Source organism: Leucopleurus acutus (assembly GCF_964270905.1).
Source record: "Leucopleurus acutus genome assembly, chromosome: 7".
NCBI classification, from domain to species: Eukaryota; Metazoa; Chordata; class Mammalia; order Artiodactyla; family Delphinidae; genus Leucopleurus; species Leucopleurus acutus.
Window position 1 is genome coordinate 27,171,954 of NC_139150.1, and position 12,190 is coordinate 27,184,143.

General features: G+C 34.5%; 1 protein-coding gene across 2 annotated transcripts in view; it reads right to left on the reverse strand.

Moving 5' to 3' along the window:
- Positions 1-1,631: 1,631 nt before the first annotated feature.
- Positions 1,632-12,190, reverse strand: part of TMEM38B (transmembrane protein 38B) — a 69,291-nt gene continuing 58,732 nt past the window's right edge. The window contains exon 6 of one of the 2 annotated variants that reach the window (XM_082842144.1): positions 1,632-2,147. In XM_082842144.1, the coding sequence (XP_082698270.1) occupies positions 1,983-2,147 (165 nt within the window). In that variant the 3' untranslated portion in view covers positions 1,632-1,982. Of the gene's footprint in view, positions 2,199-12,190 lie in introns of both variants that reach the window. The other variant, XM_082842143.1, reaches the window with a different exon arrangement.

The window sequence follows — 12,190 nt, forward strand, 5'->3', positions numbered from 1 at the left end:
GGAGTCTAACAATCTGCTTCGCGAATCCAGTCAGGTCTCTGCAGGCAGCATGAATATATTAAGGGTGGGCGGTTTCAAACCTAAGCCATGTCCTCCAGTACAGCTTTTTCCTAAAAACCTTGAATTAAAGGTTATAGGATACTTGCACAGATTAATAAAAGTTTGTTCCATAAAGGTTGTACATCTCATTTGGACAGTAATCACTGAATATATATCATATATCAGTCGAAAGGCCAAAGGAGTTATAAACTCCTAAATCAAGAAAAACAGAAAAAACATGAAAATGATAAAATATTCCACTGGTGCTAAATAACTTAGTTTAATAAATCTGTCTTTAATACAAGTGTAAAATAAGATTCCTAACATTTCAACTACAGTTAAACCCAAACTTCAAAACTAAGTCAGTAATTAGCAACATGTTAACCGTGAAAAGTTTTTAACTACAAGAGTGTCAAATGCAATACAGAACTCTTAAATATTTAATGCCTTCTGTCAGAATATTAAAAATAAACTTCTTAGCATCCCAAGGCTATCAAAGGTCCTCCCCCCACCAAAAAATTTTTTTAACAAAAGTATAATCCCTGCTGGTGTTTATATTTGTTAAAATTTTTAAAAATCAAGACTTCTAACTTGAATATGATTTGAGTAGTTCTATACCATCCAAAGATGCCTGATACATACTAACTTTTTGCAGGCTCATGGTCTCAGTAGAAGAAATCATGTCAGTCACAAAGTTTTAAAATTATAACTGGGCTTTTAAACTACAAAATAAAATAAGAAAATCTAACATGATTTTAGTACCTTTTCTTCTTTTAATTATTTTTGCCAATAAGGAATCAAATTTCACTTCATCATTCTTCATTCAAATAGACTACTACCATACAAGATTTTAGTTTGTTTCTTCTTAATTAGGTGGTTGTTATCAAATGCCCGAGGACAATTCTCATTAGAGCTGAGCATTTTTACATAAGGGTAACTAGTTTTAATTTAAAATAAAACTAAAAATATATGTACATGTACATTAAAATATAACCTACGTAAACTAGTAAGAGACATTCAACTAGAAAACTGAAAAGTACCCATTAAAAAGAAGACAAAGGTGAAATTTTTAAATTGAAATAATACTTAAGAGTATATGAAATGCTGAGAAGAATAATTTCTCCTACAGTTAAAACAAATGTGTTTTAAGGAGAGAGAAAAAAATAAGCTCCTCAAAACTTGCAAAGCAAAACATGGACTTAGTAACTTATTAAAAACTATACCCCTGATTTTCTTTTGAGAAAAAAGAAATAATTTAAACAAGGGCATGAAACACACTTAAGATTAAGACTAATAATACTCTGCTCTCACTGAAAAATACTACTAGAAAAAAATTAAATAAAATTTCAGATATTTCCATTTAATGTGGGCAAAATATACAATGTTTATTTCTGAAATATAAGCTAATAATTTATTTTCTTTCATAATATAAAGTGATTTAGGTAAAGTTTACTTTTCTTAGTACTCAAAATTAAACAGGAATTGTTTTTCATATCTAAGAATTATAATGGTAATGTGTAATAAAAGTTTAATTTTGCTAAACTAAAGCTCAAATAGATTCAAATAAAAAACATGTATGAAAATATCTAGATTAAACAATAAAACTTTAATTTTTGTTATTTTGCAATGACAGTAGGTTTACTTTTTCTAACATTCAAAAACACTAGGCTTTTATCAAGATAAAATTGTTTTAAAAATCACAATAGAATCTTTTATATATAACTTAGAAAAACCATTTCACATGATACACTCATAACACTCAGGAAATTACAATCCAGAAAGGGAGAGTCTCCCTGAAACAGAAAGAAGTTCTTTCTTTTTGTCACCTCCAATCCTTATATATAATCTTTATTTTACACCATTTACATAGAAATATTTATCACAATCTGACAGGTAGATAAGACAAAGAAAATTTTTTGCCTTCTGAAGTTCATCAAGTAAATTTACTTAGTCTTTTTAGTATGCTTCTTATGAACTTTATCTGAAGCATCAGCTATAGGTTTTGAGGTCGATGAACCAGTACCACTGAGAGACGAGTTTGTTTCACTTCTCTTTTCACATGATGAAAACAGCTGCTGCCAGCCAAACAGCATCCAACTCAATGTATCCTCAAAAAAAGCAAAAGGCATAAAAGCAGTCTCTGTAAGCATCATGGTTATCTGAAAAAAAAAGTTCAATTTTGAATTTAAATACAAATGTTTTCTGTTTCCTAAAAATGAGAGGGGAAAGTGAAAAAGAAGAAAATATTCAAAACGCTTTTTTTTTTTATTGAGGTATAACTGACATATAACATTATACTAGTTTCAGGTGTACAAAATGATTCGGTATCTGCATATATTATGAAATAACCACCACAATAAGTCTAGTTAACATCCATCACCATACACAGCACACAAAAATTCTTTTATGTGATGAGAATTTTTAAGATCTACTCTCTTAGCAACTTTCAAATATGCAATACAGTATTACAATAGTTACCATGCTATACGTTACACACTGATGACTTATTTGTTTATAACTGGAAGTTTGAACTTTTTGACTCCTTTTAACCCATGTCACCAAGCCTCGTCACCACCCCCCAATCCACTTCTGGCAACCACTAATCTGTTCTCTGTATCTATGAGCTTGCGTTTTTTTAAATTTTAGATGCCACACATAAATGAGATCATACTGTATTTGTCTTTGTCTCATTTTTTTCACCAGGCATAATGCCCTGGTTATGATGTTAGCTGTGGGCTTGTCATATATAGCCTCTATTATGTTGAGGTACATTCCCTCTACACCCACTTTGTTAAGAGTTTTTATTGTAAATGGATGCTGAATTCTGTCAAATGCTTTTTCTGCATCTATTGAAATTATATGATTTTTATCCTTCATTTTGTTAATGTGATATATGACATTGATTGATTTGCAGATGATGAACCATCCTTGCATCCCTGGAATCAATCCCACTTGATCACGATGTATAATCTTTTTAATGTATTGTTGGATTTAGTTTGCTAATATTTTGTTGGGGGTTTTTGCATCTATGCCCATCAGGGATATTGCCCCATAATTTTCTTTTCTTGCGGCACCCTTGTCTGGTTTGGGTTTCATGGTAATGTTGGCCTTGTAAAATGAGTTTGGAAGCATTCCCTCATCTTTAATTTTTGAAAGAGTTTGAGAAGGATTGGTATTAATTCTTGTAATGTTTGGTAGAATTCACCAGCAAAACTGTCTGGTCCTGCATTTTTATTTGCTGGGAGGTTTCTGATCACTGATACAGTCTCCTTACTGGTAACTGGTCTGTTCAGATTTTCTATTTCTTTGTGATTCAGTCTTGACAGGTTGTATGTTTCTAGAAGTATGTCCATTTCTTCTAGGGTGTCCACGTTGTTGGCATATAACAGTCTCAATCCCTTGCATTTTCGTGGTATCAGTTGTAACGTCTCTTCTTTCATTTCTGATTTTATCCACCTGAGTTCTCTTGTTTTCTTTCGTGGTGAGTCTAACTGAAGGTTTGTTAATTTTGTTTATCTTTTCAAAGAACCAACTCTTAGTTTGGTCTTTTCTATTGTCCTTTTAGTCTGTATTTCATTTATTTCTGCTCTATGTTATTTCCTTCCTTCCATTAACTTTGGGCTTCATTTGTTCTTTTTCTAGTTCTTTAAGGTATAAAGTTAAGTTATTTGAGATTTTTCTCATTTCTTGAGGTAGGCATTTATTGCTATGAACTTCCCTCTTAAAACTACGTCTGCTGCATCCCATAAGATTGCAATGTTGTATTTCCATTTTTGTCTCAAGGTATTTTTTTGATTTCTCTGTTATTTCTTCACTGACCCACTGGTTGTTCTATAGCATTATGTTTAATTCCCACCTGTTTGTGATTGTTCCAGTTTTCTTCCTAGTAAACAATTTCCAGTTTCATACTATTCTAGCTAAGAGTCTTGATATGATTTTCATCTTCTTAAATTTGTTAATACTTGTTTTATGACCTAACATATGATGAATCCTGGAGAATATTCCATGTGTGCTTTCGAAGAATATGTATTCTGTTGCTTTTGGATGGAATGTCCTGTCTATATCTTTAGTTAAGTCTATCTAGTCTAATATGTCCTTTGGGGCAATGTTTCCTTCTTGATTCTTTGTCTAGTGATCTATCCATTGTTGTAAGTGAGGGGACTTCAATAAGTCCCCTACTATTATTGTTTTGCTCTCTATTTCTCTCTTTATGTCTGTTAATATTTGCTTTATATATGTATGTTGGTACATAAATATTTGCAAATGTCATATATCCTCTTATTAGAAATGACCGCTTTATCATTATGTAACGCCCTTCTAATTAGTCTTTGTTTTAAAGTCTGTTTTGTTTGATATAAGTATAGCTATCCCAACTTTCTTTGGGCTTCCATTTGCATGGAATATATTTTTCCATCCCTTCACTTTCAGTCTATTTCTCTCTTCACATCTGCAGTGAGTCTCTTGCAGGCAGCATATAGATGGGTCTTATTTTTTTTTTTATCCATTCAGCTACTCTTCTGAATAGAGAATTCAGTCAATTTACATTTAAAGTAATTAATAAGTATGCACTTATTTTCATTTTGTTAATTGTTTTCTGGCTGTTTTGTAGTTCCTCTCTGGTCCTTTCTTCTTCCCTTGCTCACTTCCATTATGGCTTGATGACTTTCTCTAGTGCAATGCTTAGATTACTTTCTTGTTATCTTTTGTGTATATACTACAGGTTTTTGCTCTGTAGTTATCATATTTTCATATAACAACTTATGTTAGTGACAGTCTATTTTAAGTTGATAATAACTTAAGTATAAATGCATTTTAATGTTCTATATTTTTACTCTCCCCCTCAATGTTTTTTTGTTTTTTGATGTTACATTTTACATCTTTTTATCTTGTGTGTATCCCTTAATTATTGTAGTTACAGTTATTTTTACTACTTTTGTCTTTTACCATTCATACTAACTTTATAAGTGATTAATCCACCACCTTTACTATATATTAACCCTTACCAGTGAGATCTATATTTTCATATTTTTTCTTGTTACTAATTAGCATCCTTTCCTTTCAGCCTAAAGAAGTCCTTTTAACATTTTGTGTAAGGTCAATTTAGTGGTGATAAGCTCTAGCTTTTGCTTGTCTGGAAAAATTCTTTCTCTCTCCTCTAATTCTGGATGTAACTGCCGGGTGGAGTAACTTAGGTTGGGAGTTTTTTTCCTTCAGTGCTTTGCATATATCATGCCACTCCATTCTGGCCTGCAAAGTTTCTACTGGAAGTATCTGCTCATAGTCTTATGGGGGTTCCTTTATACATAACACACTGTTTTTCCATTGCTACTTTTAAGAATCTCTCTTTGTCTTAAACTTTTGACATTTTAACTATAATGTGTCTTGGTGGGATTTCTTTGGGGGTCCCTGTATGTGGAACTCTCTGGGCTTCCTAGATCTGCATGTTTGTCTCCTTCCCCCAGATTAGGGACGTTTTCAGCCATTCTTTCTTCAAATAATTTTTCTGCCCCTTTCTCTCTCTTCTTTCCTTCTGGGAGCCCTGTTATGTGAATGTCAGTCCTCCTGATGTTGTCCCATAAGTTCCTTAAGCTATCTCCACTTTCTTTCATTCTTTTTCCTTTTTGCAGCTCTCATTGGGTGAGTTCCACTGCCTGGTCTTCAAGTTCACTGATCCTTTTTGCTGCTTCTAGTCTGCTGTTGAACCCCCCCAAGTAAATTTTTTAGTTCAGTTATTCTATTCTTCAGCTCTGTGACTTCTATCTAGTACTTTCTTATATTTCCTATTTTCTTTGTTGGAGTTCTCACTGTGTTCAATATGCATTCTTAATTTAATCTTCAGCAGAAGCAAATTAAGTTAGGTTCTGGAAAAAAAATCTGTTCTCTATAAGTTTACACTTAATTAATGGAAAAGAACATAACTCATTAACAATAATACAAAATACCACATTTTTGAGTGCCAAATGAGCAGCATAAGCAAAAAAATACATTTAGTATTGAAAGGAAATAAGATAAAATATCATTTACAGTCTACACCAAATGACCAAGAATACCTATTAATACTATGCACTTAACATGTGCCAGAACTGTGATAAGTGTCTTGTATTACCTTATTCTCTTTAAATGTAATCCAAAAACTACTCAAAATATTACTCTCATCATAGAGATGTGGAACTGAGGTTCTGACAGGTTAAGTAACTTGCTCAAAGTCACAGAGCTAATAAGTGGTTAAGCACTTAGGAACACTCAGATTTTGAGTCTGATCACTAAATACACTGCAGTCTATCATTATCTAAAGTCACAGACTTCCAGTAAATTGTAGAATCCTGCCAGTATGAGGGACTGTAGTAAGTCTCTAGCCATCCAATTTTTTCCATATATATTTATATATATAAGCAACTGAGACACTGAGAGATAGAATGGAGTGCTACCAATCTTTTATCTGGCAAAATGTATAGTGTTCAGAGATGTTTAGATTTGCTCAAGAAATTATACTGGTGCCAAAATGAATCTGGGACAATGTTATGGACTAGAATGGTTCCCAAAAGCCCATGAATTTCCAAGAGGCAATTCCTCCAGCAGGTCTCAGATAATGAATCAAACTAGATATTTTTGGAATTAAATTTCATAAGAGGTCCCTACATAATCAGCTTTCCTGAGGACAATGGAAACAAGAGTAAATTCTTATTATCTGCAATATAGTCTAGGTAGTGGGGAGTCGGAGACAAAGTGGGTGTCCATCACAAGAGGAATGGATAAGTGAAATGTATACTGTGTAATTGTTAAAAATAATAAATCGTAAAGTTATACGGAAAAATTCTTAAAATATACTGTTAGGTGAAAATGAGACAAAGAACAAAAGCTATAACGTACTATCATTTATTTAAATTTAAAAATGTATGCGCACAGCATTGTGAATGTACTAAACACCACTGAATTGTATAAACAGCTGATTTTGTTATGCCAATTTGACCACAATAAAAATAAACAAATAACAAATAAACCTTTTTTTAATGCATGCACATAAACTACAGGCCAGCCATGACTAAATAGCTTATATCAGACTCAGTATCTCAACAAAATCAACATAAAAGACACAAATACATAAAACAACTGTAAAAAGACACTGGAGAACAACCAATACAGGTATAACCTGGTGGGGTTATGATCCCTAAAAGAAAGGAAGTTGAACAAAGCGAACTCCGCATTTACCCTGGCTTTTTCTTTTAAGGACATGTGTCAATTCACAGCATAGGGAAATGAAATGCAGAAGTCCCAAATGGGTTAAAGGGACAGAGGCTGGAGTCTGAGAAGGCCAAAGCATCTAGCACTTGAGAGCAATACCAGCTCAAAGAGGAGTGAACCACATTAAGTAAGCCCCCAAGTCCATGCGTAGTCTGTGCTGGAGGAGTTTACCAACACTAAACTGTGCAAACATAGAAACAGATTTCAAAAACCTAGCAGAGAACAACAGCTGGGAGGCCAAAGAGCTGAGCAGCCCACTGCTTGGTTCTGGTAAGACAGGTTGGAGTTCAAAGCCAGGCAAGGTGGACCTGCCCAGGGGTACACCTCGGGCTTAAAGTGAGACCCCAAAAGGGTCACATTCTAGAAGGGCAAATCTGAAACAGAACAGCACTAACAAAGCCTAAAATCCACAGGATTAAAATAATCTGCTTGTGCGTTACCCCTGGCTGCCAAAAGAATGTTGAATGTGATCCCTGCCCTCAAAAATCTTACAGACTAGCCAGAGACAGGCAAGTAAATCTGTAATTACAAAACCGTAAAGAGTAAGTGCAGTAATGGAGGCTTGCCCAGAAACATTAAGTAAGGGATATGGATTTAGAAGTCATTACCATACAAGTAAAACGTAAAGGCATGACTTAGAATGTAATCACCTGGAGAAAATATAGAGTGAGAAGAGTCCAAATATAATGTTAACTTCCAAGTTTATACCATTACTGGTTAATATCTAAGAAGAATTTCTTTAGATTAAATTATTCTTTAGAATAAATAGTTACAATGAGATGTATTAGCATAATTATCCTGGTCATAGCTTGACTTCATGGACGGCCAACAAAAATCAAAAGAATTCAGGTCAAACAATGGTCCACTGTCAGGAAAACAGCAATGTCTTTTTACAAAATCCAAAAGAGATGAGTGTCAGGATCTAATGTACTTCCTGAGAACATGAACTATACTAAGTATTTTTCAAGTCGAGTTTTAATAGAATCTCCACTCCCAGGAGACTCATCACTCAGCCAAGGAGTACGGCTGGCATCATAAATTACTGCTGAGATAGACTTATGAGGTCCATGGATGGATTTCTGTGAATTCAGCCTCTTCTTAGGGTTTATTTAATAAGGTGACACAAATATAATGGTGACAAATGGAATGAACCCTTATTCTTCTATAAATAAAATATAAAACTGTCTCCCTATTCAGCAGACTATTAAAAGAAAAAACATATTACCTAAATTAAACAGCATTTGACTTCATAGTCTCTTGCTTAAAAAGGGAGGTAAACCAAAGAATGTAGAAGCCCTAATCTGACATTTAAACATATCCTAAAATAAAAATTAATTCCAGTAAAGAAATTGTTTGAGCTCTGCCACATTTTTTTTAACATCTTGCAGTATAATTGCTTTACATTGTTGTGTTAGTTTCTGCTGTATAACAAAGCGAATCAGCTATACACATACTTATATCCCCATATCCCCTCCCTCTTGGGTCTCCCTCCCATCCTCCCTATCCTAGGTGGTCACAAAGCACCGAGCTGATCTCTCTGTGCAATGCTGCTGCTTCCCTATTTTACATTTGGTAGTGTATATATGTCCATGCCACTCTCTCACTTCGTCCCAGCTTACCCCTCCCCATCCCCGTGTCCTTAAGTCCATTCTCTATGTCTGGGTCTTTATTCCTGTCCTGCCCCTAGGTTCTTCATAACCATTTTTTTTAGATTCCGTATATATGTGTTAGCATACGGTATTTGTTTTTCTCTTCCTGACTTATTTCACTCTATATGACAGACTCTAGGTCCATCCACCTCACTACAAATAACTCAATTTCATTTCTTTTTATGGCTGAGTAATATTCCTTTGTATATATGTGCCACATCTTCTTTATCCATTCATCTGTCAATGGACACTTAGGTTGCTTCTGTGTCCTGGCTACTGTAAATAGTGCTGCAATGAACATTGTGGTACATGTCTCTTTTTGAATTATGGTTTTCTCAGGGTATATGCCCAGTAGAGGGATTGCTGGGTCATATGATAGTTCTATCCTTAGTTTTTTAAGGAACCTCCATACTGTTCTCCATAGTGGCTGTATCAATTTACATTCCCACCAACAGTGCAAGAGGGTTCCCTTTTCTCCACACCCTCTCCAGCATGTATTGTTTGTACATTTTTTGATAATGGCCATTCTGACCCATGTGAGGTGAAACCTCATTGTAGTTTTGATTAGCATTTCTCTAATGATTAGTGATGTTGAGCATCCTTTCATGTGTTTGCTGGCAATCTGTATACCTTCTTTGGAGAAATGTCTATTTAGGTCTTCTGCCCATTTTTGGATTGGGTTGTTTGTTTTTTTGATATTGAGCTGCATGAGCTGCTTGTATAATTTGGAGATTAATCCTTTGTCAGTTGCTTCATTTGCAAATATTTTCTCTCATTCTGAGGGTTGTCTTTGCGTCTTGTTTATGTTTTCCTTTGCTGTGCAAAAGCTTTTAAGTTTCATTAGGTCCCATTTGTTTATTTTTGTTTTTATTTCCATTTCTCTAGGAGGTGAGTCAAAAAAGGATCTTGCTGTGATTTATGTCATAGAGTGTTCTGCCTATGTTTTCCTCTAAGAGTTTTATAGTGTCTGGCCTTACATTTAGGTTTAAGCCCAGGTTTATCTCTGGGCTTTCTATCCTGTTCCATTGATCTATATTTCTGTTTTTGTGCCAGTACCATCCTGTCTTGATTACTGTAGCTTTGTAGTATAGTCTGAAGTCAGGGAGCCTGATTCCTCCAGCTCCGTTTTTCTTTCTCAAGATTGCTTTGGCACATTATTTTTATAATATCTCATGTTATATCATTTCAGAATATTCCCAGAAAAATGTGACCTAAACTATAAGTTCCTCAAGGCACAAACAGTACTCATGTACTTTTATATCCTCTATAGTGCATAGCAATGAAAGTATAATGAATGAACATAACTTCTACCTCATATGAATAATTCAAAGACTATTACAATGTATCTATATAAGCAAAATTTGCATAATTAATCTTTCTCTCCACCCAGAACATACTTCTTCCTGCCTCCATCTGCCTAAATCCAAACAATCCTTTGCAGGGCAACTGCGAAGTGTCTACTCCATTAAGCCTCCGCCAATGCCCTCCAATAATTAACTTCTGGTACATGGCATATTCAGCCTGGTTTTCTGGTTACTCTATGCTTTCTTCATTGGTGATATCACGCACTCAGACATTAATAATTATTAACCTAAATGACTGTCAAACAAATCTTCAGATCCTCATTTTTATAAATGTCTTCAATAAGTTGGTTAAATAAACTGTTCATCTGGTAGTATAGTCTTAGATAAATAAGTATGAGAGAATTAAATACAGAGAGACCTATGAAAGAGCATTTTAGTCATTTATCAGTTAGTCAACAAATATATATTAAAAATCTACTACATGCACCAGACAGAATGCTAGGGATACAGTGCTGAATAAAACAAACTTAGTCTGTATCCTCATAAAGTTTAAAAGTACAATGCCTCATATTTCTTTTTAGACAATAACTTTTTTTTTTGCGGTACGTGGGCCTCTCACCGTTGTGGCCTCTCCCGTTGCGGAGCACAGGCTCCGGACACGCAGGCTCAGCGGCCATGGCTCACGGGCCCAGCCGCTCCGCGGCATGCGGATCCTCCCAGACCGGGGCACGAACCCATGTCGCCTGCATCGGCAGGCAGACTCCCAACCACTGCGCCACCAGGGAAGGCCTAGACAATAACATATTGAAGACAGAGTCTGTGTCTTATTCAAAGTTTACATGTCCAACTGTATCCCCCGAAAGGGCCTAATACCATTGTCCCTCATTCATGTATTCAACAAAATACTATCTGAATATACCTCTCAACAGCATGCAGCATAACTGACCAGTCCATCCTTCTTAATACCATCTCCTGGTTTTTAGCAGCTTCTTTCCCATTTCTCATTCTGGATCTTCCCTATCTAAATATTAGAAAATCTCATGACTCTGTACTCTCTCCTGTCTCACTCTATGCTTTTGTCCCTATGTAATATAACTGCCACCCTAAGTTAATTTATAAACTGAATACAATCTCAATAAAAATACCAACAAATTTTATTATGGAGTTAGACAAACTGCCAATAAAGTTCATATCAATATGCAAAAAATGCTGGGAAAAAACCTGAAAATAAACAAACATGCCAGAATATCCAGATAAGACTGAAAAAGTGCCCAGTTCTCTCTCCATACAGGATATGCAGCCAGACTTTAATTTTTGCCAATCTGATGAGAAATGATATCTGAGTGTAATTTTCATTAATATATTCCCAAATGAGCGTCACATGTTTTCATATGTTTAAGGGACATCATATCTTTGTTGTGTGAATTGTCTGTTGATAAACTTCTTTCAATTTTTTATTAGGTTTTTAATCCTTTATCCCTTAATTTTTCTTAACAGTTCAAGAATGTTTATGAACTGCTGAATGAATATTCAGGGTTCTACTAGAGATATTTTTTACTTTTTAAGGCTAAAATCTTATTATGAAATATTTCTTAGAGATAAAAAGTATTTGGAATAGAGGAGTTTTTTTCAATTTTTTTAATTGAAGTATAGTTGATTTATTATGTCGTGTTAGCTTCAGGTGTACAGCACAGTGATTCAGTTTCTCATATTTTTATATATATGTGTGTGTGTGTGTGTGTTCTTTTTCAGATTCTTTTCTCTAACAGGTATTACAAAGTATTGAGTATAGTTCCCTGTTCCATACAGTAAGTCCTTCATGGTTATCTTTTTTATATATAGCAGTGTGTATACGTTAAACGTAAAAGCTTTTGTGCAGCAAAGGAAACCATAAACAAAACAAAAAGACAACCTAAGGACTTGAGAGAAACTATCTGCAAATGAGGCACTAACAAG